This window comes from Erinaceus europaeus, chromosome 10 (assembly GCF_950295315.1).
Source record: "Erinaceus europaeus chromosome 10, mEriEur2.1, whole genome shotgun sequence".
NCBI classification, from domain to species: domain Eukaryota; kingdom Metazoa; phylum Chordata; class Mammalia; order Eulipotyphla; family Erinaceidae; genus Erinaceus; species Erinaceus europaeus.
In genome coordinates, this window is record NC_080171.1 from 98,637,356 (window position 1) to 98,665,210 (window position 27,855).

Sequence of the window (27,855 nt, forward strand, 5' to 3'; positions counted from 1 at the left end):
CACCCCCCACACACTCCCATCCCTGGAGGAGTGGGAGTGGAGGGTGCGTCCTGGGGGGAGATGGCGGTGGGGTGATGCCCGCCAGTGTGTGCGACCCTGCCGGAGGAGGGAGCAGAGTAAACAGCCACTGCCCTGTCCTCTCTGCCGCTGTGGCCAGGTACACAGCCCTGTTTGGACAGCTGCCGTGTCTGTCCTTCTGTTTGGGAGATGCTGGCTGATAGATGGGGGTGGGCAGACTGTTAACCCCTGGATGCCCACAGAGCAGCTTTGCTGGCCACCACCTTCCCTGGGCTACATAGTTGCCAGCGAGTAGTCCAGGGTGAGCACAGTGGGTAGTGGTATCTCCACATCAAGTCAGGGTGGACGGTCTGTTCCCCACTCCTACAGAGAGCCATGGGCAGAGGACAAGGATGTCTCTCCTAGGGGTGACCTAAGGCAGAATCTGTCTCCTATCCAGTGCTCTCTCCTGCTCTTCCACACTCGAGTTCTGGGAAGCCTTCTCTATATTTATTTTAAAAAGCCAACTGCCTGGCTTTCTTAAGGTGGTCTTGTCTCCACGATCACCAGCTCAGCCTGGAGTGGAGAAACAGGGGCTCAGGGTCACTAGCAGCAGGCCCTTCAAAGGTACAAGCATTCAGAGACAGAACTCAGCTCTAGAGACCCCAGGCACAGTGACTGCCAATTTGGAGGGCACACAGGATCCCCCACTCACCAGCATTCACTCGCATTTCAGCTACCTGGCACCCAGCACGGCAGAGGGGGCCTCCAGGCTCCTGCCATCTACCCTGTCCACTTCACATACCACATCTTTCTCTGGTCACCCTACCCCCCACCCCACCTCAGTATCCCCAGCCAAGCCCGGGGTACTTCTCACCTGCAGGGCGTCCAAACAGTTACTATTAACTGGTCTCTGGGATCCCGCTCTCCATTCCCAAAGCAAGCTTTTAAAAATGTAAATTGCTCAAGCTACTCCCCACTTAAAAATGTTTCAATGACTTCCTGGGGGGTCTCTAGAGATTTAGACCAAAAAAAAAAAAATCCTTTAAATAGCCCACAAAGCCTTCATCAACAGGGCACAGGTTAAATAAATTAGGGTTTGCTGAACAATAGAATCTGGGGCGGGGTGAAAGGAGGAACCCCAGGGCTGATTGTGGAGTCTTCTCCTGCAGTGACCTGGGCCAGCAAGGAGAACAGTTGGTGGAGTCAATTAGTGTTTGTGTAAGGAGAGAAAAGGACCAACCCCCAACCAGTTCTTAGTTAAAAAAAAAAAAAAGTCAGGGTGGGGGGTGAGTGGGATCACAGCTGATTTATCGGGTGTGTCTGTGTGATTTACAGGCCACATATGGGGGTGGGAAGTTACGGAAGACTTTCAGTACCTCTAGGGAGGGGACCCTAGCCTATGTTTGCATATTTGAATATGTGTACATTTGGGTTATTAAACCATGCAGTACAGTACCTAATTCAAAGTGAATGCAATTATTTTTAATATATATATTATACAAATTAGGTTGTCTGCAAGACCCTATGCCCTCCAGCTAGCCCCTGCCACTCTCCAGTCCCATTCACACCTTCCCTATCTGAACTGTGCTTGGTCTGTCTTCAAGTCTTTGCACACTGTGGCTTCTTCCTATTCTCTCCAGACCCAGGTGGACTGCTCAGACCTCAGTCTGCAGGAAAGTGGTCCTCCCTGCTGTGCTTCCACTTCTGGGCTCAGCAGCAGTGGTCCCAACAGTCTTCTCTTTTTCTCCCTCCCTCTCTCCCTCTTTCCTTCTCTCCCTCTCCCCCTCTCCTCTGAGCTTGTAGCTCTGTGTGGGCAGAGCAGAGCCCAGTTCTGGCGTGTTCATGGCCATAGTCAGCACCTGACATGCAATAAGCACCACATCAGTATTTAGGAAATTGGGTGAACTAACAGGGGTAGAAGATTCAGGGGACTCCAAATTGGGGGAGGGGGCTATTCCCTTGAGGGTGTGGCAGACCTCGAACTATTACCCAGGCTCCTAGAGTAGGCTGGTTCTTCAGGTAGAGGGCGGGGTCAGGCACAAAGCCTGAGCAGCAACCTGCCTTCCAGCCCCTGATTCTGGCACCAAGCTGTGTGTCTTAGGCAAGTTAGCCCCCCTCTCTGGGCCTTAGTTTGTCCTCCTTCCACACACCCCCAAAAAATGTGGGGAAGGAACTCTCCACATTGCCTGGGACAGGCAAACAGTTGGCGCAGGATAAATGCCCTGGGAACCGCTGCAAGGCACCCAGAAAGGGTTAAAATGTGGTGCTTTTTAATTGTCAAATGACTGCGGGCGATTAGCGCTGGCAGCTTCCTCAATAATCGCTCTTCTCTGTACCTGCTGGGAGCTTAATTAAAAAACAAAGAGGCTCAATTTAAAGGCCATTACTATGCTAATGCAGCCGGGCAGGCGGTGATTAAGCTGCTCGGGCGGGCTGCGGGCGGCTGGGTGGGGCTCCGGGCGATCAGTTACCCGCTAAACGGGCGGCAGTGGGGGCCCCAGAGCTGTGGTTTTTGCTGGTACCCATTTCAGGCACCCGCTCCTGACCTGCAAAGCTCACTCCCAGGCAGGTGGTCCCCTGGAGTCTCCTCTCCCTGACAAAAGGGTTCCTGCCATGGGTAGCAAGTTAATGTTCCCCACAACTCCCAGTGCCGTGCTGCCTCCAGCAGAATTTCCTCTCCTGAAGGCTCACCTCCTCAAGGCTCAGAGTCCTGCGAGCCCTCTGCATCCACTTCTCAGACCTTCAGGACATATTTTGCACACAGGCCACAGACTGGGAAGAGGAAATCTCCCATCTCACTGAGATGTTTGCTTCCCTGTCCCTAAACAGACCCCTCAGCCTCCAGGCAGCAGTGGTCACCAGCTAAATTGAACTGGGAAAGATCCCAGCCTCCCTCTTATCAACTAGGTGACTTGTCAGCACCAGGGGTGCTGCATTAAAAGGAATACAGGAGGGGAGGGGGCTGGGAGTCAGGCAGGTGATGTTATAATCTCTGCTGGAGGATACATTGCCAGGTGCCATGCCCTAAGGGCTGTGTGGACAAACCCAAACTCAAGTTGTGGCCAGAGCATGAAATTACAACTATGAGAACCTGGAGTGGGGTGAAGGTGAGGGTTAAGCAAGAGATCAAGGTGCCAGAGGCGGAATCCCTGAAGACTTGATGGGGGGGAGCAGGTGGAGCTGGATATTTCCATCCAATTTATGGCATCCACAAAGGTATTATTATTTTTTAATGAGAGCACTGTTCAGCTCTGGCTTATGGTGGTGTGGGGGATTGAACCTGGAACTTTGGAGCCTCAGGCACGAGAGTCTGTTTGCATAACCATTATGCTATCTACCCTCTGATGCCACAGGGGTATCTTAATCCCATAGTTTTGACTTTTTTTTTGTTATCCGTGTAATGCTCAGCTCTGGTTTATGGTGGTGCTGGGGACTGAACCTGGGACCTCAGAGTCTCCAATAGGATTTTTTTTTTTTTTTTTGCATAACCATTATGCTGCCTCACCACCCCTCTGAGCATGTTTTCATTTCCTTCCTGGTAAAGATTGTGATCACAAACTTTTTTGTTTTGTACCTTTGAAAGCCACTATACCTGGGCCTGGAGGGGAATGAAGTTAGCGAATTAAGCAGGCCAAAATACAACTGAGAACAGTAAAATTACCCATGGTAAAAATGTGTCCCTGGCTACAAACTAGCCAAAGACTCAAATTTTGATCACTGGTTAGATATAATACAGACACAGACCTATAAAGATCAAGCAAACTGAGATTTCTTTCTTGGAAAATCATTTATCTTAATGAGAAGTAATTTTAGTAAAATAAACATGAAAGCAGAAGAAACTGTAAATTATTTAACTGCACTGGAAAGAAAATTGATCAAAAAATTAAATTGCCTTAATGGAGTTTGTTCTAGAAAACACTTTCTCAAAGGAAGTTTATCACTGATGCCATAACCCTAATTAAAATGTACTGGCCTGTGTACAAGGAGTCCAGAATCCTTGGGATCATGATGATAAGGCCAACCAGAAGCTTGGCCAAGTGTCAGTTTCACCAGTGACTCTTTGGATTTCTCTTGCCCACACCTCCTATCTCTCCCCACTCCCCTAACCCACCCCCCAAACTCCTGTTTTCAGCTGGACAAGGAGCTAGCTGTCTGAGGGCAAGTGACCCTGTATCGGGTTCCCTGTAGATCTGCCATCACCTACTGTGGTGATGGTGGGTGTCTGGTAGATTCCTGAAGCACCTACAACTCTTGTAGTGAAAAGCTTCAGTGGCACTCTCTGCTCCCATAGCACAGGATTTGAAACAGAGCAAGTGCTTAAGAATGTGTTGACTGGGTGGAAGAATGTATAGATTGTGTTGAATAGCTGGATGATGCATGGATGTCTGCATAGGTGGTTGGGTGGTGGAGAGGGTCAATAAGTCAGAGACGATTGAATTTAGATGGCAGGTACATAGATGCATGGGTAGATGGGAATAAAAGAAACCTGTGCTCTTTAACCCAACATTTATTTGTAATTTTATTTTTATTGTGATTTGACAGTTTATAAGATTATAGGGATGCAGTTCTACACACACCCACCCCTAAAGTTCTGTGCTTCCCTGCCCCCCTTAGTTCTCGCAAAGACTTTGAGCCAACTTGGCTGCTCCTTTTTACTTTTTTGAAAGGTTTTTTTTAAATTTTTTTAAAAATATTTTATTTTATTTATTTATTCCCTTTTGTTGCCCTTGTTGTTTTATTGTTGTAGTTATTATTATTATTGTTGTCGTCGTCATTGGATAGGACAGAGAGAAATGGAGAGAGGAGGGGAAGACAGACAGGGGGAGAGAAAGATAGACACCTGCAGACCTGCTTCACCGCCTGTGAAGCGACTCCCCTGCAGGTGGGGAACCGGGGTAAAGTGTTTTTTTTTTAATTTAAATATTTTATTAATGAGAGAGGTAGGAAGGGCGAGAGAAGGAGAACCAGACATCAATCTGTTATATGCTGCCAGGAATTGAACTCAGGACCTTATGCTTGAGAGTCCAGCATTTTGTCTACTGTGTGACCTCCCAGACCGTGGAATTTTTTTTTAAACAATCATCTATGTTGTACATATGAGCAAAACCAGCTGGTAGTTGTCTTTTGTCTTAGCTCACTAAGCATAATCACCTCCAATTCCATCCATTTTGTCCCAAAGGACATAATATCATCTTTTCTAATTGCAAAGTCTCATTCCATTGAATATATATTCACTAACTTCTTTATTCAGTCCTCTGTTAATGGGTTTTTAGACTACTTGCACTCTTCGTCTATAGTGAACAACACAGCTATGAACATAGGGGTACATATGTCCCCTATGTTCGAATTAGTGTTTTCGTGTCCTTTGGATATATGCCTAGGAATGGTATTGCTATATCATAAGGTGTTTCTGTTTTTATTGAAGGACTCTCTGTGCCGTTTTCTACATTTAGGTCTGTCTTCTTGGGCTCAATATTCAAGGGCTCCTCCTTTCCCACCTTCCTCCAATCTAACTGAGCCTGTCTTCATAATACTGAAAACGGCCTCCACTTGCTTCCTGTCTTTGCTTTTTTAAATTTTTATTTTTCATTAGTGATTTAATATTGCCTTACAAAATTATGAGATAACAGGTGTGTAGTTCCACACTGTTACCACCACCAGAGTTCTGTGTCCCCATGCCTTTCATTGGAAACTACAGTAGTTTTCCCAAGGTCACAGATATGAATTGACTATCTATATATATTTGCCCATTTTTTCCTATGGCCCTACTTTCTTTTCCTTTCTAAGTCACACTTATACCTCTTACTACTTCTGAATGACCTTCCTTTTTTCCTCTTCTCTCTCCCAATGGAGTTGGAGTTCAGAGCCCTCTGGTCATCTTCCCCTAACATTTCTTACCCTCTGGGAGTATGCACCGAAATTCTTTTTGGGGTGCAAAAAAGTCTGACTTCTGTAATTCCTTCTCTGCTGGTCATGGCCATTGGCAGGTGGAACTATACCCCCTAGCCTATTTCTTTCTTTCCCTAGTGGGGTAGGGCTCTGGAGAGGTGAGGTTCCAAGGCACGTTGGTGGAGTTGCTTTTTTTTTTTTTCTACAACCTTTTCATTCTAGAATGGCATCTTTGCTTCTCTGAAATCAGACACACCAAATAAATAAATCTGAGTTCAGACACACCCTTATTTCCATCTCTGCTCAACCACTTCCCTCACCCCAATCCTTTGGATGTTTCCACACTCCAAGGATGCTGCCCTGACCCTAGGACTTACTCAGTCCTCTAGTTTTTCCTGGGAACACAGTTCTGAGCTTAGCCTGTTCTGGCCACTCAGGACCCTAGAGAAAAAACTGAAGGTCTCTGCATAGTTCGGAGTGGGTTTCTCATCTTCCATCCTTATTGTGAGCCCCTCAGCTCTGCATCCTCAATACCCCGCCCCCCAACAAAGCTCCAGTCCAGCAATTCTGATCTAATGGAGCAAATGGTCTCCTGGTGCTAGAATGGCTCTTTAGGTGGAATTGGCTAAGAAAGGTTGGGAGAAAATAGCAAGGTTGGGGAGGCCAGGAAGTGAGGTAGCAGTGGGACCAGAGAATAAGCAGAATCCCAGCTTCTACCCCAGCTGTGGTTGCCTTCTCTTGGCACCATCTTCCTCTTGAGGAAAGAGAGTGGCAGTGCTTGCCTCTCGGTGATGTGTGTGTGTCCCCATCTGTCCATCTAAAGTCTATGTACACATAAAGCATAGGGCCTGATGTATCAGAAACAAGTTTTAGTAAGCACTAGTAATAATGACTAGCTGGATTGGCAGCCAAGAGCTACAGACTCAGTGAGCCTGAGGGAAGGGAACCTGGGATCATTTCAAAAGGGCTTGAGGAGCAGGTGGTTAGAGAAGCTTCCTACTGTGGGCCCAGTTTAGGGGCTGACTCACAGTACCTACTCAAGGATATTAGGTGGACAAATGAATACATTAATTATCCCCTGAACTGAATTCACCAGTGAAAGGATAGAAAAAAATGAGGGATGAATGTCATAAAATAAAGCAGTATAGGTAAAGAGCTTGACTTGGGACCTGACCCACAACTCACCAACCTCTATATTGCTCAATGGACATGCTAGATGGTCAGATGGAGATGACAGTCCACCTTCCATTTGCCCTGTACCACTATCTCTCCCTGATGTCACCAGGGGAGATCTAGTCCAGATAAGTACCCTGTTCACAAATAAAGGGGCTTATTTTGGGGTAGTGTCTGGGTGCACACACACACACACACACACACACACACACACACACACACACACACGGCAGAGATCCAAAAAAGAGAGGTTTGGTAGGTTTGGTATCAGTGCCAAATCATGTGCACATAGCAACTCTCTGTAGGAGTGAGAGTATGTATGTGTGTGTATGTTGTGTCCATGTGCATATGTGCATGTGTATCTCTGTCCTCACAACTTCAAAACAGTATCTTCAAGCTGGGCTTCTCCCTAAATTCCCATTTTCATGGGTAGCTACAGCCTGGACACATCCTCCTGCCTGTTAGAAGCTGGCTCAGAAGGGACAAGCCTGGAGGTGCATTCTGATTCTCCTCTTTGCCACCTGTACCTCGCTCCATTTCATTCACTGCAGTCCCATGACTCTGGTTGCCCTGATCCCAAATCCTGGATTCACCCAGACCTCCACCTTTCTCACACTTCCTCTTTGCTCACCTTTAAAGTACACCTTGGCTGGGACCACTTCTCAGTGCCTCCTCCTATCACCAACCCTCACACCAGATCTGAGCCCATGGCAGCTCTGGCCTGAATCACTGTGATGATGACCTCTGGGAGAGTCTGTAGCTCCCACCAGCCCAGAGGGAACAGACAGGTGCTTTTCTAGAAGATTTCTTGCCCCTAAGCCTCTGGACACTCCCACTATTCTTTTCTGCCTCATTTTCCCACTACATACAGTCACCATTTGTCAAATTCTGTATTTTATGGGCTCATCTGTTTGTTACCTGTGTGCTTGCCCATTAGAATGGAAGCAGAGGGAGGCCCAGGGGTGATTGCTCCACCCCTAGTCTCCAGGCGGCACCTGGTATGCAGCAGGCGCTAATTCAACTCCTGGAATCAGGGAATGTGTGCCTGCCTGGCTGTGTTCTCCCCCTGTTCCCCCCATGTTACCTAGTATCTGTGCCTATCCCTCCCTGCCTCCCAGCCTCCCTGCTCTTGGCCTGTGACCTCCAGCTCCAGCTGGGGGTTCTCCACAGCACCCTGACCTAGATCAAAGGGTGGAGAAGCCATCAGCCCTGCACAGCTAGGTCTGTGGCCACAGGAAGCTCGAGGGCTGCCCTCACTGCAGGCTGGCCCCTGTGGGCTGCTGCATGACTACAGAGAGGCGAGAGGCCAGGAGGGGCCCCAGCCAGGCCCGTGCATTCCAGCCTGGTGATTGACATGCACACCGGGGACCCTGCCTGCAGCTCTGGCTCTATGGCCGCAGCCCAGCCTGGCCTACCACCACTGCCGCATCAAAGCAGATGTTTGCAGCTGGTTTGAGTTGAATCCCCATCCACAGGCCTCTTTGTGTCTCAAAATAAAAAACAGCTAACAGCTATGCCTGGAATGATAAGGACGCTATAGGCACGTGGGGGAGATGTCAAGAAGGAAGCAAGCAAAAAGGAGGCCAGGCTGCTTGCTCTGGCCCCTTGCACTCCTCCAGGTGACAGGTGGACTCCAGTAGCAGCCTGGACCTCTGACCTGCAAGAGCATCCGGGGGCCTGGCAACTCATCCCTTGCACAGGCCTGGGCACAGGAGCAGCCTGCCCTCAGCCACCCTCCTGAGCACAGAGAGCGCTGCTACTATTCCTTCCAGGGGTCCTCAAATCCAAGGGGACCCAGCACACATAGAGTGACTAAACACATTGTCATGACCTGTCATGGTAGCTTGTTCTCCCCAGTTTTCTTATGGGAAAATTCAGAGGAGGTGAAGTCTGATGACTAACAAGTGGCAGAACTAGGGGAGGGGGCAGTCCCTATTCCTTCTGCCTCCAGAATCAAGTTCTGAACTGTGGGATAACCTTAATTCTGTGTCCCCTTTGCCAGGAAGTCCCAGCCTCCCTGTAAAGTGACTTCCGGACTTTCTGTGCCTTCCAGCTCACTGAGAGCACTCCAATAAAGTGTGTGCCACCCTTGCCAATTCCTCTGGTCACACGGTGGCCCAAAGCCCCTCACAAGAGCCTGGATCACAGTTTACCTCTTTGAGTGTTTGCTGGGGAACCTGAGTAATGGCAGGTAATAGAGATAAATGGGGTGGCAGTCTGGGCACCAAGCCTCATGGTTGATCCCCACAGAAGGATTATTGCCAGGTATATAGGAATTGGCCCTGATCTCAGAGGGGTAGACAGGGACAGTACAGACCAGTGATATAACCAGAGGTGTCAGACTAGCACTGGAGGTGGGAGCAAAATTCCACAGCCTGCACAGCACCCATAGGAAGATGGAGGGTGGTGAGGTGCACCCAAGCCCAGTCCACTCTACACCAGGCTTTGGGTTGGGCTCACTCACACAGAACTCAGTAGATCCTTCATCACCAGCTGAGGAGACGGTCAGTACCTTCCTTGTACAGACTAACTAGAGACCCAGAGAAGGCTACAAACTACTACGTGAGAAGAAAATGCCCACCTCTGAGGAAATGGAGATTACAAAGAGACACTTCCTGGGTTGTTGGAAAAGTTATGATGGATTTTTAAAAACATTTTTTTATACAAAGGAAACATTGACAAAACGATAGGATAAGAGAGGTACAACTCCACCTGCGCTTAACCCGCTGCACTACTGCTTGACTCCCATGCAGCCATTTAATATATATGACGGGGAGGGGAAGACAGAGAGGGAGAGAGAAAGATAGACACCTGCAAACCTGCTCTACCACTTGTGAAGTGACCTCCCTGCAGGTGGGGAACCAGGGGGTGGAACCAGGATCCTTGCATGGGTCATTGCTCTTCTATGTGCACTTAACCTGGTGTGCCACCTCTCCCCCCCCACCCCCTTTCCTCTTTCTTACTCCCTCACAAATACTAGAATAGAAATTGGGTCAGGAGTAGTGCTTAGTAGTAGTGCATGTGCACTAATCCTTGGGCTCATTCCTTGACACCAGTTGTTTAAAAGAAATGTTTCAGGTGCATGTGAGGGTAATCTGGATCTGACCTCTGTCAGATTGCTTTCAAGGCTTGATTCAGCTGATCTGGCTGGCAGAGCGGTATCCCCTTCCTCCTTTTCCTCCTTCACTGCTCTATGTGTGTTTCCCCCCCCAAAGTCAAAGAAGATGACCTTCCCTGAATAGAGAAGGACCAGACTTTGGTTAAGAGTATAGAACCTCCAAACAAGCTCTTAAGAAACATTTCTGGGAGGTGGCTCAGTGGCATTATGCATGTGTGAAGTCCCATGTTCAGTCTCTAGAGCTGCATTGAAAAGACAAAAATGAAAGCTGTGGACTCCAGGTTGTGCAACTATGAAGGGGAAGGTGCTCCCTGGTGGCAATCTAAGAGCCCTAGAAGTAGACTATCCAATATTCTCTTGTTCTACCTGACTGCCCATTTCATTCCTCACAGGGTTGTCCACTCATTAAATGAAGACTCACTAACCACCTCTTGGATGCTGACAGGGTGTGTGTGTGTGTGTGTGTGTGTGTGTGTGTGTGTGTGTGTGTGTGTGTGTGTGTACGTACAATGAATTAGACCCAGTTTTTGAATTCTAGGTCAGTAGAGGCTTGAGACAAACAAGTCGTTGGGTCTTAGGCATCAGGAAAAGTTTCACAGAGGAGGTGACACTTGAATTAGGTCTTGAAGGACTTTGTGAGAATGAAGGAGTTCATGGATTGGCACAGAATTTTAGTAGTAGATGTGGTATGTAATTATACTCCTCTAATCTTTTTTTTTTTTAATATTTATTTATTTTATTTATTCCCTTTTGTTGCCCTTGTTGTTTTATTGTTGTAGTTATTATTATTGTTGTTGTTGGATAGGACAGAGAGAAATGGAGAGAGGAGGGGAAGACAGAGAGGAGGAGAGAAAGATAGACACCTGCAGACCTGCTTCACCACCTGTGAAGCGACTCCCCTGCAGGTGGGGAGCCGGGGTTCGAACCGGGATTCTTATGTCGGTCCTTGTGCTTTGCGCCACCTGCGCTTAACCCGCTGAACTACAGCCCGACTCCCTTATACTCCACTAATCTTAAAATCTTGAAAATCACTATTAAATCATCAATAAAAAATGTTCAAGAAGCAAAGAAGGAAGTTAGGAAGTGAAAAACAACTACCAGATGATTGTGCTCATTTAGAAGCAGCCAAACTATCTCTAAGATTGTGAGAACTATGGTGGTTGGGATTGAGGGTGGGGCGTGGAACTCTAGCCCTGTAATTTCTTGTATCTGATTAACAGAAATTGAAAGAGGAGAGGAGGAGCCAGGTGGTGGTTAAGCACACATATTACCAGCTTAGTCACCTGGGTTTAAGCCCCACTCCCCACCTGCAGGGGGTCTGCTTCACAAGCGGTAAAGCAGGTCTGCAGGTCTCTGTCTCTCCCCTTGTATCTCCCACCCTCTCTCAATTTTTCTCTATCCTATCTATTAAAAATTAGGGGGGAAAAAAGGAAAAATGGCCACCAGGAGTGGTGGATTCATAGTCAGGCACCAAGCCCCAATAACAATCCTGGTGGCAATGAAAAAAAAAAAAAAAAGAAAGAAAGAAAGAAAAAGAGAAAGAAAGGGATAAAGAAAGAAAAAAGAGAGAGGGAGAGAGAGAAAGAGACACCTGCAGATCTGCTTCACTGCTCATGAAGCTTCCTTTCCCCATATAGGTGAGAACCAAAGATTCAAACCTGGGTCCTTCTGCATGGTAATGTGTGCTCTCAACTTGATAGACCACTGCCCAGCACCTACATCCCTATGATCTTATAATTCTGTAAACTATTAAATCACTAATAAAAATTAAATTAAAACAAAAAAGCAGATGAGAGAGGCAGAGAAGACAGGTAATGGAGGGAGGTGGTACCTAGATGCTAAGGAGGCAGGGAGAAATTTGAGAGTCCAGGGAGTTGGGCGGGGGGGTTGAGCATAGCATATGAGCCCAGATGAAACCTTGAGTGCATGATTGGGTGTTTGGCTCTATCTTGAAATTGTCAGGTGCTCTTGGACTGAGACTTCATGAAGGAGCTACATAAACTGTAAAATGTGGTGGCAGGACGTGGGAATGGCAGTGAGGTGAGGTAGAGAAGCCCCCACTCAGCAAGACATGAAGAAATGCCAGAAATCTTAGAGAGGTAATGACTGTGACCATAACCCCCACTCTTTTTTATTTTTTATTTATAAAAAGGAAACATTGATAAAACCATAGGATAAGAGGGATACAACTCCACACAGTTCCCACCACCAGAACTCCATAGCCCATCCCCTCCCCTGATAGCTTTCCTATTCTTTAGCCCTATAGGATTATGGATCCAGGGTCATCATGGGATGCAGAAGGTGGAAGGTCTGGCTTCTGTAGTTGCTTCCCCGCTAAACATGGGCATTGACAGGTCGATCCATACTCCCAGCCTGTCTCTCTCTTTCCCTAGTGGTGCGGGGCGCTGGGGAAGCGGGCCTCCAGGACATATTGGTGGAGTTGTCTGTCCAGGGAAGTCTGGTTGGCATCATGTTAGCATCTGGAACCTGGTGGCTGAAAAGAGAGTTAACATATAAAGCCAAACAAATTGTTGACTAATCATGAACCTAAAGGCTGGAATAGTTCATATGAAGAGTTGGGGGGGTCTCTGTTTTGTAGATAGCTACTAGGACTATTTTAGTTATATTCTATACTATACTAGTGTGTTTTTGGTTTTTCTTTTCCCCTGAGCCTGACATCTGATATGAAGGTAGATCCAAGTTATTGTCTGGGGAGATGGTGAAAAGGATCATAAAGCTGGATCACGGAAGAGAGTAGCTCCCAAGTATGGGAAAGGTATACAAATATTGTTGACATAACCCCCACTCTTAAAAGCCCAATTTGTGTGTCCAGCCATTATCTCCATGAGATGGACAGGAACATAGAGGTTCAAAGAGAAGTGACTCGAGAAGTTCTGGTGCTGGGAAATGACAGATTCAGGATCCCTGGTGCATACTGTGTGGACTCCAAAGTTTGGGGCTGAAGGCTAGAGCCTACCTACTTCCCCAGCCTCCACCGATAGGAAACCAATTTTATTGGCGGTGGAAGAACCAGCCACTCTGCCTACTGTCAATAGTAAAAGAGAAATCATTTAAACAACTTTGTAATCCCTGCTGAAATGCTCCAGAAAAAAAATTGGTTTCTTTTCAGTTTTGTTTATTAGCCTTTTGAGTTTAATAAATTGAACATTAAACAAATAATCCAATAAAAACTCAGAGGAGATTAGAGATGTGCTTTTATAGCTTAGGACTCTTGAAGGGAAGGGTATCCCTAAAAAGGGAGTTCCTTGTTCTGATGCTCACAGGTGGTCCCACAGGGATGGGGAGGGTGATTGGCAGACTAGGGGTGTGTGGTGGGGTTCAGTTTGGTGAAGGAAAAACCCAAGTATTCAGCTATAGCCACTAGGTGCCACACTTATAAACACTAGTGAATCAGACAGCTTCCCAGGTCGTTTAGAATCTTGAGGGCACACAGACTTGGGTATGGTGCTTAGAGAACATGGTGAGGGTATCTGAGGACCAGGCCAGGGAGCACCTTTGCCTATTTGTTGGTCAGATGAGGATGGAAATAGCATTTTTCCCCCACCAAGGTTATCACTGCAGCTTAATGCCTGTACCATCACTCCACTTCTCCCAGCAGCCATTTTTTTTTCTTTCTTTTTTTTCCCCCCCTTTTCCCCATTTCTTTCTATTGGCTAGGACAGAGAGAACTTGAGAAGGGTAGAACAGATAGGGAGAGAAAAAAAGAGACACTTACAGACCTGCTTCACTGCTCAGGAGGTGCCCCACCCCCTGCAGGTGGGGAGTGGCAGCTGGAACCCAGGTCCTTGCCTTGATGATGTGTGTGCTTAACTGGCTATGCCAGCACCCAGCTCAGAAATCCTTTCTTTTAGGAAGGCATTTAATGACAAGTGCTATAAGTTCATGAGATAGACAGCATTTACGCCCAGAGTGCCCCATCCAGCTCAAGCCAGACAAAGTATAGGACTGATGCAGAGTCAAGGTGATTTTCAGCAGGAGATGTGGTTGAAACCTGTAAGCCCTGTGTCAGGGAGACTGTTTTCCCCATCCAGGAGAGCTGGATGGGGAAACCCACAAACGCATGTAGGAGGGCTGGGAGAAAGCCCCTCCAACAGAGTGTGAACAATGGCCTGGGTTCAGACTCCTGCTGCTATATGGGGTCATCGCGCAAAGAGGAAGCTTTGTGAGTTTAACAGGGTAAAATTGTGGCACATTCCCATGAGTGCCCACGTTATCATGCGCAAGGACCTAGATTTGAGCCCCTGCTCCCCACCTGCAGGGGAGATGCTTTTTTTAAAAAAGATTTTATTTATTTATTAATGAGAAAGATAGGAGGAGAGAGAGAAAGAGCCATCAAGGCATCACTCTGCTACATGTGCTGCCAGGGATTGAACTTGGGACCACCTGCTTGAGAGTCCATTGCTTTATCCACTGCACCACCTCCTGGACCACAGGGAGATGTTTTCATGAGTGATGAAGCAGGCAAATATGTCATTATCTGTCTTTCTCTCTCCATCTCTGTCTTCCCTCCCTCTCAATTTCTCTCTGTCTCTATAAAAAGTTTTTAATAAAATTAAATTAACAAATAGTGGGGAAGAGGGGATGGCTTCTAGGATGAAGGCAGAGGTCAGGGATAGGGGAGTGGTACATTTGGCAGTAGTATCAGCATAAAGAAAGGCTTGACAGTTTCCTTAAAAGATGGGAGGGGGCTGTGTGGGTCACCAGCAAGCCTGTCTGACTATGACTTGGTCACTAAGTTGCCTTCTGGAATTGGAGCTTCTGGATGGGGAGAGGTAGCTTGGAGTGGGAGTGGTAGTATTAGGACCCAAAAGGTAAGGTAGTAATAAATACCATCTCCTGAGCTGGAGCTTTGGAACTGCCCCATACAAACCCCACAGCATCCACTGACCCCAAGTCTGCCCCAGTCCAAGTGTGAGAAGCAAAGACACTTACTTGGAATCTCCAACACAATTCTGGGGATTAAGTGCTATTGCCCCATCTTACAGATGGGGAAACTGAGACTCAGACTTGCCCAAGATCATAGAGCCCATGAGTTTGCATGTGAGGGTTGCAGTTGGGATCTGGACTCCAACCCCAGTGCCTTCAGCATATCAGGCAGGGCCTTTTAGGCTCCAGAAATCATGAGAGGTTGGAAGGGAAGGGAGCTGGGAAGACCAACACTTGTGAGCATGAGAAACTGTAGATTTTTGGTCAGTATTCACAGAGTATTTGTGGCAAGGTCTTCTCCAGGGCTCATAAAGCTTCCCATCCATTCATTGGCCAACCCCTCCAGTGCTCCTCCTTTATAGTTGATGCTCACTGCACCCTCATGCAGAGAAGCCGATGATGTGAGGAGCCCATTGTACAGATAAGTAAGTCAAAATTCAGGAGAAAATGGCAACCAGCAAATGGTAGAACCAAGCATTGAGAAACCCACGTCCTTCTCATTCCAGCATCACTCAGCTGCATCTGACCTGCATCTTCTGCTGCCCCCACCCCATGGGAGGGATCAGGGAGGGAATAAAGGCTCAGAGACTGGAGAGGACTGGACCCCACTGGTGCCCCAACCCCTCCTTGCATGCCATTAGCTCTCACCCTGGCAAGCAGACAAAGGCAGCCCCATAATTGGGAGCGAGTATTTCATGCATCCCCCCCTGATGTTTTATTGGATGGAGAGATGCTTGGAGACCAAACGGATGGCACATTCCGTTTATAAAGTGTGCGCGGTTTGTTTTATTTCCCGAGTTTTTGCAATCTAGATAACAGATGAGGCCCCGAGTGGCTGGCGCTGCCTCTGTAATGGCGGCACCGAGCCTTTGGAGAAGTATTAATAATAGATCGTGTTGATGAGTTTGGAGAAAGTAGCAATCGACCCCCTGCTGCCAAGGCATTAGCACGGCTGTTCCAGAGGCAGCCTGCACAGGGGCTATGCCTACAAATGCAGGTCATCCACCCCGCCACCCCCCTGCCCCAGCCCCCTAGGCCTCTCCTTCTGCAGGTGTGCTGACCTGGTCTGGGACCCTGGCTCCACCGTGTTGGCACGGGGATGCGGCCACTGTGGGGTCACAGAGGCTGGGCTGCAGTCCTCAGTGGGGTTCCTAGGTCAGAAGGGCCAGAGGGCCAGTGAGGGGTATAGTGACAGAATGTCCTTCCATTCGGCCAGCCTGGGCTCCTTTCCCAGCCACTTGGCACTGCTGGCTGGCCAGCCAGACTCCCTCCTCTGCCTAAGGCTATCATGGACAGCTGATTAGGTTGCACCCTGAACAAGAGAGCCAGAGGGTCAAATCAGAGCCAGATTCCAGTTTATGGTCCCTGTGCAAAGTCATGAACCGTGGGGACTCATGGTGTCTCATCAGCCCCTTCTCCCCATTTTTCACCTCCTTGAGGTTCAGGAGAAGCCAAACCCTGTAGAGATGGGGGGGCCATGTGGAGGGGCACATGTCATCACTCTAGTATGCTCCTCACTCACTGTCTGACATGCCAGTATCTTTGAAGCCTGATGGCAGTCTTTTGGGGAGGGCTACAGGGAGTTCTGTTGAAAAAATATTCCCATTCAGGAGTAGATAGCATAATGGTTATGCAAAGAGATTTTCATGCCAGAGGCTCCAAAGTCCCAGATTCAACCCCCCCCCCGCACCCCCATAAGCCAGAGCAATGCTCTGATTAAAACAGACAAACAAACAAACAAAACACCCATTCTATGGTAACAGGAGCTGAGGTAAAAGTCTGGGACATCAAAGAAGGCTTCCCAGAGGAGGTGGCAGCGAGCATTGCCCTATGAATAGGAGCTTGCTGGGCACATGAGCAGTGGGCAGCAGGGCTGGCAGGGGAGGCCCCCAGGTAGAGTGTCCTGGCAGGTTGCAGGGCAGCAGGCAGCTGGGCTCAGCCCCGGGCATCTTGTCCCGCCAGCACCCCGTGGGCGGCACGGATGGTAGCCCCGGGAAGGGAGGCAGGCCGAGTGCCTTGCATTTATGGCCGTTTCTGTTCCAGAACCGATTAGCAGAGAATTGCAGCTGTAATCTGTGCCTTCGATGGTGGGGCTGTAAAGAGGGATGGGATGCGCGCAGCACTCCCAAGGTGGCGCCCGCAGACGTGGCCCGGGGACGCGGGGAATGAAAAATGGTTTTAATTCCCTCCCAGCAGCAATAATTTGATTCTTCATAAATTTTTCCATCAAAGTGTTGTTGAGGCTGAGTTCCCACAGAGCATGACACGTGATGAGGCTGTGGGGAGGGTCACAGAGAAGAGAGGGGAGCGGTCAGTCCCTGCAGGCAGGAGGCCCTCCTGTGCCCCTCCCCCCATCTCCAGAAATGGAAAGGGGTCCACTGTCACTGCGTTCAGCCAGCATAAGGGACAGGGGCAGTCAGTCCAGACTCTGTGCCACGGCTCCACACGGCTCCCTGTTGACTGTTCATGGACCCCATCTGGCACCTCAGTGTCTTTATCTCTAAAATGGGGGTGATGTTCTTCCTGAGCTTCAGGGCTGTGGTAAGGACTGGATGCCCTTCTGCGCATCAAGTGCCGAGAACAGTGGCTGGCAGGCCACATATGTACAGTAGATAGCCTTAGTGGAGATGCTTGGAGTGAGGCGGGAGTGGGTGTGTGCCAAGCCCTGCAGGCCCAAAGAGGCCAGTACAGCAGCACTCTGGAGAAACTGCCGGCCATTTGGTGGGGTCAGCCTTGATGACAAAATGGGTGAGAGAAGAGATGGGATCATGGAAGACCTCAAGGGCCAGATTTGGGGACTTGGATGTTAGTGTACTAGGGAGTCGTGGAAGAGTCTGGAGCAAGGAAGAAGCATGATCAGACATGTGTTTCAAAAAGATCTCCCTGATTGTCATCCTGGAGAGTGATTGAAGGGTTGGGAGGGGCAGGAATTCAAGAAGGGAAGTGGGACAACTGCTCAGGCAGGAAAAGAAGGGCCTGACTGGGTGGCAGATTAGGCAGGGCCTAGGATGGGACCTATAGGCTGAAAACCCTTCCCACTGGGAGTAGGGGCTGATCTGACTCTGAAAGTAAGGCTGCCCCCAACACTCTGCCCTCTAGTGGCCACTGTGTCTCTGAGCAGAAAGGGCCCTGCACAGACACTCCTAGGAGAGGGCACCTCTGGACAAGTGCTTGTAGCTCATCCCGGGTGAGCGGACTTGGTGGCAGGACCCTGAAGTATCCGTCTCTGTTCCCAGGCCAAGCTTCTCCCCCTTGGGCTACAGGGTCAAGGTGATGAGAGGGAGAGGCCCCCAGGCTGGGCCCCTGGAGCCTCAGCCAATGCGCCTGCCCTTTGCACCCACAGGCTCTTCGCGGCCAAGTGCAGCGGCTGCATGGAGAAGATCGCCCCCACCGAGTTTGTGATGCGGGCGCTGGAGTGCGTGTACCACCTGGGCTGCTTCTGCTGCTGCGTGTGTGAGCGGCAGCTACGCAAGGGCGACGAGTTTGTGCTCAAGGAGGGCCAGCTCCTCTGCAAGGGCGACTACGAGAAGGAGAAGGACCTGCTCAGCTCCGTGAGCCCCGATGAATCCGATTCCGGTGAGCCCTGACTGGAGCTGGGGGCAGCAGCAGGGTTGGGAGAGGGGCCACACATGGGCACCATCTCTGCCTCTGCGTACATGTGTGATGATGCACCCACATACACACATGCAGCCGTGTAGACGCATGCAGAGGTGTGTGTGCAAGTGCCCCCAGAGGCACATGGCTGCATCTTCCGACACTGCCACTGAGGCACACATAGCTGGACATATGTCCATGTGCATGTGAGCACCAGTACACATGCATGTAAAATGCACCATGAAAGGGCCAGAGGCTGCACACCTAACTGAGCACACCTGCACAAGGACCCAGGTTTGAGCTCCCACTGTCCTGCAGGAGGCAGCCGTGATTGGTGAGGCAGTGCTGTAGGTGTCCCTCTCTCCCTATTCCTCCCCCCTCGGTTTCTTCCTGTCTCTATCAAATATATATCTTTTTTTTTTGTAAAGGAGGAAAATGACTACCAGGAGTGATAGATCTATAGTGCAAGTACCAAGCCCCAAAGATAGCCCTGGTGGCAATAAGTAAATAAACATAGACACTGTGGATACCCACCGCTAGGAGTGGATATGCACGAACCCATGGGCCTGTGCTCACATGTGCTCACATGCCCAACGTGCAAAAAGCCCATACACTTAAACCTATACGTGTGTGCACACGTAACCCAGCGGACTCCTGCTCTGAGCACCTGGGCCTAGAGCTGCATACACGTTTTCTACATGCTCCTGTGTCCTGTGGTTTGTATGCCTACACACTCACTGGGCCCACTGAAAGCACCTCAGGCCTGAGAAACAGGATCCTCTGTGGCCCCCTGGCCTTCAGCTCTGGGGAGCCGCACTCCTCAGCTAGTTCCTGTCTCCTGGCTGGTGAGGGTGCTAGAGCCCTCTGGGTGGAGGGATGGACAGAGGGACAGAGCTCCCTAACTCCACCAAGGCCCTGACAAAGCCACGTGAGAGGTCACAAGATCTCCCAGAGGAAGGACTTTGTCAGAAGCCTTAGTGGAGACAGAGAGCTCCCCATCCATCCGTCTGTCCAGGCCTGGGCAGGTCCCCACTTTGGCCAAGTCAGTGACTGCCTGAGCTGTCAGCTGTAAGAATGCTGGTCATGCCGCTGGCCAGGGCTTGGGGGTGGGGGTGGGAAGTAATGTTGCACAGAGAAGAGATCAGCCCCTCCTCAGGTTTATGCTCTGGGGAAAACAGACCTGGAGGGAAGAGACCTGCCTGTTTTCAAGCCACAGGAGGCACATGGGAGCTAGAGGTGGGGGATTCTGCCGTGTCTTTAGGGCTGGTCTCATAACTCAGGCATGGAAGTTCCATGTGTATACGGTGTGCGTGAGTGAGTCTCCAGATGAATGTACAGGCTTCTGTGTATACACGTGTGCCCACTTAAGTGTGTGTATGCCTCCTGTACCCTCCCCCGTGTGTTTGTGCAAATGTGTGTGAATATGTCTGTGCGTCTCTGCCCTAACTGCAGATGTGTATGTAGGAGTGTGTAGACATGCAGACCATGGTCATGTGTGTGCAAACATCTGGAGAGTGTGTGTCTGCCTGTCTATTCTTAGACCCTGGAAGCTTCAAGGAAGAAGGCTCCTTGAGTCTCCTTCTGGGACACTGGGCCCAGCTGGTGCTGGTTGGGCACAGAGGGCTGGCATGGTGCCAGGCTACAGGGTGCCAGACACCACCAGGACAAGGTGGGATCCAGACAAGACAGGTCAGGGGAAGCCCCAGGCTGGAGGAAGCCAGTGATGCTACATCTCTACTCTTGGGCCCATCAGCAGGCGAGGCAAGCAGGGCTGTGAGTGTGAGCCCCTGTATACCTGTACACGTGTGCATGCAGCCAGAGACGTGTGCATGTGACATTCTGCAGAGTCTGTCCCCATCGTGAACAAGTGTGCATCAAAAACAAGGCCTTGTGTGTCTGTGCCGCACACCTGCCCACCTGCCTGTGAGTGTCTGCCTGTGTGGTCAGCTGAGAAGCCCTGCAGCCCCTGGCTCTGGTCTCCCCTGGGGCCCAGGACAAGGTGAGGAACATGCTGGCGTTAGGAAACACACAGGACCCAGTGCAGCAGGAGATCAGCATTTGTCCTGAGTGTGCTGGGGAGCCATTACAGGTGCTAGCAGGAGGTGATGGGTCCCAGCAGGCAGCAGAATGCCTGTAGATTGAAGACTTGGGAGCGGAGGCCCCCTGACAGGCCAGGTTGTATCTTCCACAGTAAAGAGCGAGGATGAAGACGGGGACATGAAGCCGGCCAAGGGGCAGGGCGGCCAGAGCAAAGGCAGTGGGGATGATGGCAAGGACCCTCGGAGGCCCAAACGACCCCGGACCATCCTCACCACGCAGCAGCGAAGAGCCTTCAAGGCCTCCTTTGAGGTTTCTTCCAAGCCCTGCCGGAAGGTAAGGGTGAGCGGGGCTGGAGGGGTGACCTCCCACACACACCACACACCACACACCACACACACACACACACACACACACACACACACACACACACCTACCTGTCTACACCATCCCTTCCCACTCTGGCTGGGAGTAGGACATCCTTCTACCTGCCTCACCATCTGCAGTGACCCCAAGTCTGCCGACCACCACCCCACCTCCTGGCACTGACCTGGCTCCTCTCCCGGCAGGTTCGGGAAACACTGGCAGCAGAGACAGGCCTCAGCGTGCGTGTGGTCCAGGTGTGGTTCCAGAACCAAAGAGCAAAGGTGAGAGGCAAGGAGGAGCAGAAGTTAGGCATGGGGGTGCTGGCAGGGCAGGGGGAGATGGGGATGGGCCTGAACTATGTCTCCTGCAGATGAAGAAGTTGGCGCGGCGGCACCAGCAGCAGCAGGAGCAGCAGAATTCCCAGCGGCTGGGCCAAGGTGAGCTGGGGCAGGGGGTGGGGAAAGGGCCAGGGTCAATGTCTCGGGGTTGGTGGAAGCCAGGGCCTGTGTCAGGGTGGGGAGACTGGGTCAAAGTGATCTGATGTCAGGGTCTAGGATCAGGAGGCCAGGCAGGGGTCAGAGGGTCACAGCTAGGGTGCTAGGCTCAGTCCTTATAACAGGATTCCCACAGCTTCTCCCATTAGGGCCTGGGGGCGGGGGCTGCTTCTCAGAGCATGTTCAGCTCACAGAGAAGTGGTGGAAGCTCAGGATGGGCCGAGTGGGTGGTCCAGGTGGGTGGGTGGCCAAATTCTGTAACCAGGCCTGTCGTTGTCAGCCCGTCTTCTCATGGAGGGTGCTAGCACTGTCCTCCCATGCAGTACTTCCAACTCTCATGGACCCCACAAAGGAAGGGAGCTATCACATCTTGTTTCTCAGATGGAGACACTAAGGTTCAGTTGGGATCACTTAGCTTCCTAGCACAGCCAGGCCTCTGCCTGGGGTTGGGGGGAGCCCTCCAGCCTGTCCATCTGACACCAGGCAGCCTACTATGCAGGACTCAGCAGAGATCTTCAGGAAGAGTCTGCAGGGCACAGGGAGTTGGGGGCAGGGTCCTGCTAGTGGTGAAGGGCCTCGCCACCCACCACTGGACTATATCCATGGGGACGATGAATCTTTGAGGCCTGGTAGAGAGGATATGGAGATGGCTGGAGTGGGGTGGAGACCCCTGAGTTCTCTATTCCCAGATGAGGCAGGGACCCTTTTCTATCAGGATTCAGGGGGCCAGGCCAGTGCCCTAGACTGCACCCACACAGGAATCCAGTCCTGCCTCTTCTCCCTCTGTCATTCCTGACAGCCCAGCCTCAGGAGGGCAGAAGCCTCACCTCTGGCCTCCCAGTCAGCCCCACGTTGGGTAGCCCTGGTGCTTTTAGCTGCATCTTATATGTGGCTTCCCTGAGAATGTTCTGTGGGCCCCTGTCCTTCACCACACAATACCCCTCCGTGTCCCCAGCCCAGTGCCAACACCAGAAACCTGGTTACCTCTGACCCTTCCTGCCCTGCCTGCATTGCGCCTGCCCAGTTGTCACAGCAGGCACTGGCTTCATTTCCTCTGTCCTTCCAGCAATTGTCTCTTCTACAACCACCTAATAGGGACCCCAGGCCCCCTCCCCACTTGTCCCTGCCTCCCACCTGCTACTTCCCCTGCATCCTGGAGTGTCTGGCCCCTGCTCGCATCTGTTGAACTCCTGACGGTTCTTTAAGTCGCCCCAGGCATACAACTCTTCCTCCAGGAAGCCTTCCCTGAACCCCTTTGGTCAGAGTTGGGTCCCACTTTGATGGTCCTAGATGCAGGGTACTCACTGAACCCACAGAATGAATCTTCCCTGCCTGTTCCTTTAGTGTCCTCTCCCTGGGGTTCCGAGTCCCCGGAGGGTAGTCAGGGGAGAGGGAGAAAGCATGGAGGAGAGGAGCCCTGGGTTTCCATAAACCAATTCTAGAAGAAATGCCGCAAAGAGTGTGTCCGGGAAGAGAGACTATAGGATCTGAAAGGCCATAGGCAACTTCAGGGGGTGGGGACACCCCTGAGGAGGGTTGAGGGATTCAGAAGGGCTCCAGTGGGACCCTGAAATGGGTTGAAGGTGCAGTCATGTGGGAGGTTGGTGGGGCTCCTTCAGGGCTTCCAGGGCAGAGTGGGGGTGGTGGGTGAAGGTATTCTGTGTCCTCAGAGGTCCTGTCAAGCCGCATGGAGGGCATGATGGCCTCCTACACCCCACTGGCCCCGCCTCAGCAGCAGATCGTGGCCATGGAACAGAGCCCCTACGGCAGCAGCGACCCCTTCCAGCAGGGCCTCACGCCACCCCAAATGCCAGGTGACCACATGAACCCCTATGGTAAGCTGCCCCAAACCTTACCCGCCTGACACCTCCTCTCCCTTGCCTGACCTGCCAGATCTAGGCCAGGCAGGCCACTTCCTGCCCCAGGGCCCAGGCAGCCTGGCCAGCACAGCCCACCCTCCTTTTATAGGAAAAAGCATGCCCTCAGGACCCTACCTGTGGTCCCCAACCCCTATGCTCACCACTGCCATCAGGCCAGCCTAGGCCTTCCTCCCCTCTGGCCACATAGCCTGCAGGACTCCCAGGAGCCCCAGTCCCTGGATTCTGACACCCCTTCCTCCCCCTAGGAAACGACTCCATCTTCCACGACATTGACAGTGATACCTCCTTAACCAGCCTCAGCGACTGCTTCCTTGGCTCCTCGGACGTGGGCTCCCTGCAGGCCCGTGTGGGGAACCCCATCGACCGGCTCTACTCCATGCAGAGTTCCTACTTCGCCTCCTGAGAGCCAGCCAGGCCGCACGGACGCTTGGGCAGGGGTCCATGGGGGGCCTTCAGGCCACAGCACCAGCCTCGCCACCCTCGGCCCCACGGCCACACAGACTCCACACAGCCATACGGTGCCCTCCCTGAGGCCAGCCGGGCCTGGCTGATGTGCTCACTGGGCACAGCCGGATAGGCCAATGGATGGACACAGCCTGGACAGGAGCTGTGTCCTGCCCACAGAGACTGTGTCACCCCCAGGGGCCCAGAGCTCCCGGACAGCCACTTGCCTCCCAGAACCCCCTCTTGGCCTCCACCGCCTCCTCTTTCCCTGTCTCTTTTTTGGGAAGCTTAAATTCTCTCTATTTTTTTAAATGTCCTTTCCATGTCCAGCCAACCTCTGTTGGCCTGGCAGAGGTCGAGGCAGGGCCCTGTGTGTGTGCCCTGGGATGAGGTGTTGCCTGTGAGACGGGTGTGCCCAGTGGCGTGTGCTGTGTGTGCTCGCTTGCCCCCCTCCCCCACCCCAAGGCCGGCCTTCCAGGCCTGGAGCAGAAGTGGGGGTGGGCATAAGGGGGCATTACTGAGGAGGCTGGGAGGACTGAACCCAGGCCCACTTGAAGGGACTGAGGGCAGCTGCAAACGCACATACATTTCCAGGCCCTGTCAGCAGATACAGAGATGCTGGAAGAGACGGTGGCCTCTGTGGGCCACATGGCAGGAGGGGAAAGAGGTCAGGGGGCTGGGACAAGGACTCCTCTTCTGAAAACAACAGGAGAGGGAGCAGGGAGGAGAGAGAATAGTGTGAGCTGGAAGCACATAGACCCAGCTGGGCTCCATCCCTGGCCCAGGTGGGGGCAGCTGGGCATGGAGGGCAGTCCTAGCCCTAGGACCAGCCTACTCCAAAGGCAGACATGGAGCCTCTCCAGAACCAGGTAGAAGCAAGCCAAATGGCAGAACCCCAGGGTGGAAAGGGACCTTCAAAGCTACCCACTTGGGACTTCATCTGATGTTTGGATCCAACCCAAGCCAGTCCTCCCTCTCCTTGCACCCTCCTCCCCCACCAGTGACCAAAAGCTCACCACTTTAGTGGGCCCCAAGTCAGCTGTTTTTTCCTGTGGATTTCACCTCTGCCTTTTGCAGCCCTGAGTCTTTGATTCTCAAAGCAAAGCCTTTCTAGTTTGTCCAGCTCTTCCTCTTAAAGCTGTATCTCCCCACCCACCCCTACCTCAACCCCCCCACACTGGGCTCTAGTTTTCCCCATAAAGTTTCAAAGTGGTTAGAACCCAATCTTCCCACTGACCTCAACCAGCCAAAGTGGGCAAGCCTGTCACCTCCTCTACTTTTAAGCACCCTGCCTCTGTTAATGTGGCCTGAGGTCCAGGGTGTGACTGAGATCTCATTCTGTCCTCTGATACTAAACCTCTAGCCCCTCTACACACACAACAGCTGAGTCACATCTATTTTCCATGTATACTTTAGAGGTGGGGTGAAGTGAGGGGGTATTTATTGTTTAGACCCAGTGAAGGACCTTGACCCTGACCTTGACTTTCTTTCTTGCTTTGTTTTCTCTTGTTTGTTTCAGTCGAACCTGTGGAGTTTCTCTGCACCCAGTTCTGTGACCACTGGTTTGCTCTCCCTCTTGGGCACAACCCAGGGCATGGGGACCATTGGGGTCTCTCTCTGTCACCCCAGCCCCCTCAGGCTGATGCATTCCAGCCAGGCTGTCATAGGTGGAGGGGTGGAGGGCAGAGTCTCCGTATAAACCCCACCCCAATCTATTCTACTAGAAGAGGAAGTGAGGTCCATCTGGTGGGCCCTTACTGGCCCCTGGTGGCCACTGTGTCCTTGCCCAGGTGTTCTTACCAGTCTTTGGGTCACCACCTCAAGATCTGTCAGAATTAGCCATTGAGTAAGGAGCAAGGTGTCTATCTCCCCCTTCACCTGGCCCTCTGAGAGATGTGCAGAGTTCACCTACCTGTTCAGTGGTTTGTCTCTCTTTCCACTGGAGAGGCCTCACCATCTGGAGCCTGGGCCCAGGCAGCCAGTCTGCTTTTCTGTGCTCTTCTTGCTCCAAACAGAGCTCCTACAAGGATCTTGGTTGCTGTTCTTGGTCCTTTCTGCAGCCTCTTCCCACCAGGGTCTGTGCCACTGCTCGTCCCTTAGGCAGCCACACTGGTTTCCTTAGATACCCCTTTCTCCTCCTGTGCTCACGGGGCCCAAATCTTTCAGAAGGGATTGGGGGAAAAGCTTGTCCCCAAGTAACCTCACCCTTCTCCCTGCCTTGAATCAGGGAGGAGCCTCAGGAACAGGTAGGTCATCTCCTCTACCCTTTACTCTGCAGCTGGCAAACCTGGGTGAGGAGAGATGGTGAGGCCAGGACTCTCACAAGCAGGCAGTGTCAGAGCCAGAAATGAAGACAGGGATGCCAGGCCGGCCCACTATTATCCCTGCTTGGGGAATGACCTCCAGGCCAGGAGAGCATGCATGACCTGTCTTGGTCACCTCTTTCCAGCTCCTGGGGGTTATTTCACCCACCTCAGGACCTTACCACATCCTAAGTCCTGTCTAGGCTCTCCACTCCCGTCCAGAAGCTGGTACAGCAACACCCACACTCATGACTAGAGTATCAAGGCCAGGACATTCCCCCTTGTCCTATAGAAGCTGCGTCATGACTAGGTGTGCTTCTGTGTGCTGTAGGTTGTTGGCCCTGGACACACCCAGCCACTGAATGGATGTGGGGATGCAGGCAAACAAGACACAGAACTTGTCCTGAATGACTCTGACCTAGAAGGCAAACACCTCCCAACTCAGCCCTGTCCAATCATTGTCGAGGACCCATTGCTCAGATAAGACACCGGAGGCTAATAAGAGTCACATATGCCCAGGGTCACCCAGCAGAGGCAGACAGAGCTAGCCAGCTTGTTCTTCCTTCCTGGGAGGAAATACAGTCTGAATTTGTGTAGTGGTGGTGGTAGGGGATTGAAGTGAATAGCCAGGATCACCCCTGCTTCCCAATGGTGTGGGGCCCTTGTCCCTGTGGTGGCTGGGTGGGGAGCCCCAGGGAAGAGGAGATAGTAGTTGGGTCTCCAGAAAAAGAAGGAGTAAGGGGACAGGGTGAAGCATTGGAGAAAAGCTAGTTCTGCTCTGTGGAAGTAAACTGAGACTCAGAGAGGGGAAGACATTTGTCCCAGCTAACACAGCGAGTGAGAGCCAAGAAGGCAGAGTGTCTGGTTCTTACCCCCTCAGCCAGAGTCACGTCTGTCTGCTCCAGAAAGGATGCACAGACAGAGGGACATTGGTGCAGACCCATGGTCAGTAGAGCCCATGTGAGAAGGGGTTGGTGCAAGTAGGTGGATACATTCAGAGGCTTCCTACAGGGGGCCAGAGCTCCCCCCCCCAAGCTTTGCCAACAGCCTGGTAAAGCAGAATCAGGGAGTTCTGTCTGGACCCAGCTCTGGGCGCTGGGTATCCCCTGGGGGGAGATGCTCACATCCTCCCAGGGGAGCCTGCAGCTTGGGGCTCACTCTGCCTCGTAGAAAAAGGGGTCCATACACACACCAGGATGCACACAGAGGCCCACAGATGCATACTCCCAGGCACAGGGTGAGCATGCCTGGGAGGACAGAAAGGATGCACACATATCCCCATGTGGCCCTCAGAAGATGTCTCTTTTCTGGTGCCCCTCCCCTATCACGGGGTCCGAGAGAGCCCAGTCGAGTCGCTGGGGGGACCAGGCTGCTGGCCAATTCCTCTGTTTCCCTTGTACAGACTCACTGTCCACCCGCCATCCCCAGACACATTTTATTTAATAACTTGTCATGTTAAATTATTTATTAGCGTTTACCACATGACCACCCCACCCTGCCCTCCACTCTCACTTCCACCTCTTCCCACAAAAGCAGAAAAAATGGAAACAAGACAAGACATCCGTATATTTGTAAATAAACCAACCTATACACGCTGTGGTGCTTCTCCT

The 27,855-nt window shown here is 51.4% G+C and overlaps 1 protein-coding gene across 2 annotated transcripts in view; it reads left to right on the forward strand.

Moving 5' to 3' along the window:
- Positions 1-27,824, forward strand: part of LMX1B (LIM homeobox transcription factor 1 beta) — a 94,916-nt gene extending 67,092 nt beyond the window's left edge. The window contains exons 3-8 of one of the 2 annotated variants that reach the window (XM_007528833.2): positions 18,471-18,703; positions 20,913-21,094; positions 21,328-21,405; positions 21,495-21,561; positions 23,289-23,453; positions 23,744-27,824. In XM_007528833.2, coding sequence (XP_007528895.2) covers positions 18,471-18,703; positions 20,913-21,094; positions 21,328-21,405; positions 21,495-21,561; positions 23,289-23,453; positions 23,744-23,901 — 883 coding nt within the window. In that variant the 3' untranslated portion in view covers positions 23,902-27,824. The remainder of the gene's footprint in view (positions 1-18,470; positions 18,704-20,912; positions 21,095-21,327; positions 21,406-21,494; positions 21,562-23,288; positions 23,454-23,743) is intronic. The other variant, XM_007528834.2, reaches the window with a different exon arrangement.
- Positions 27,825-27,855: the final 31 nt, after the last annotated feature.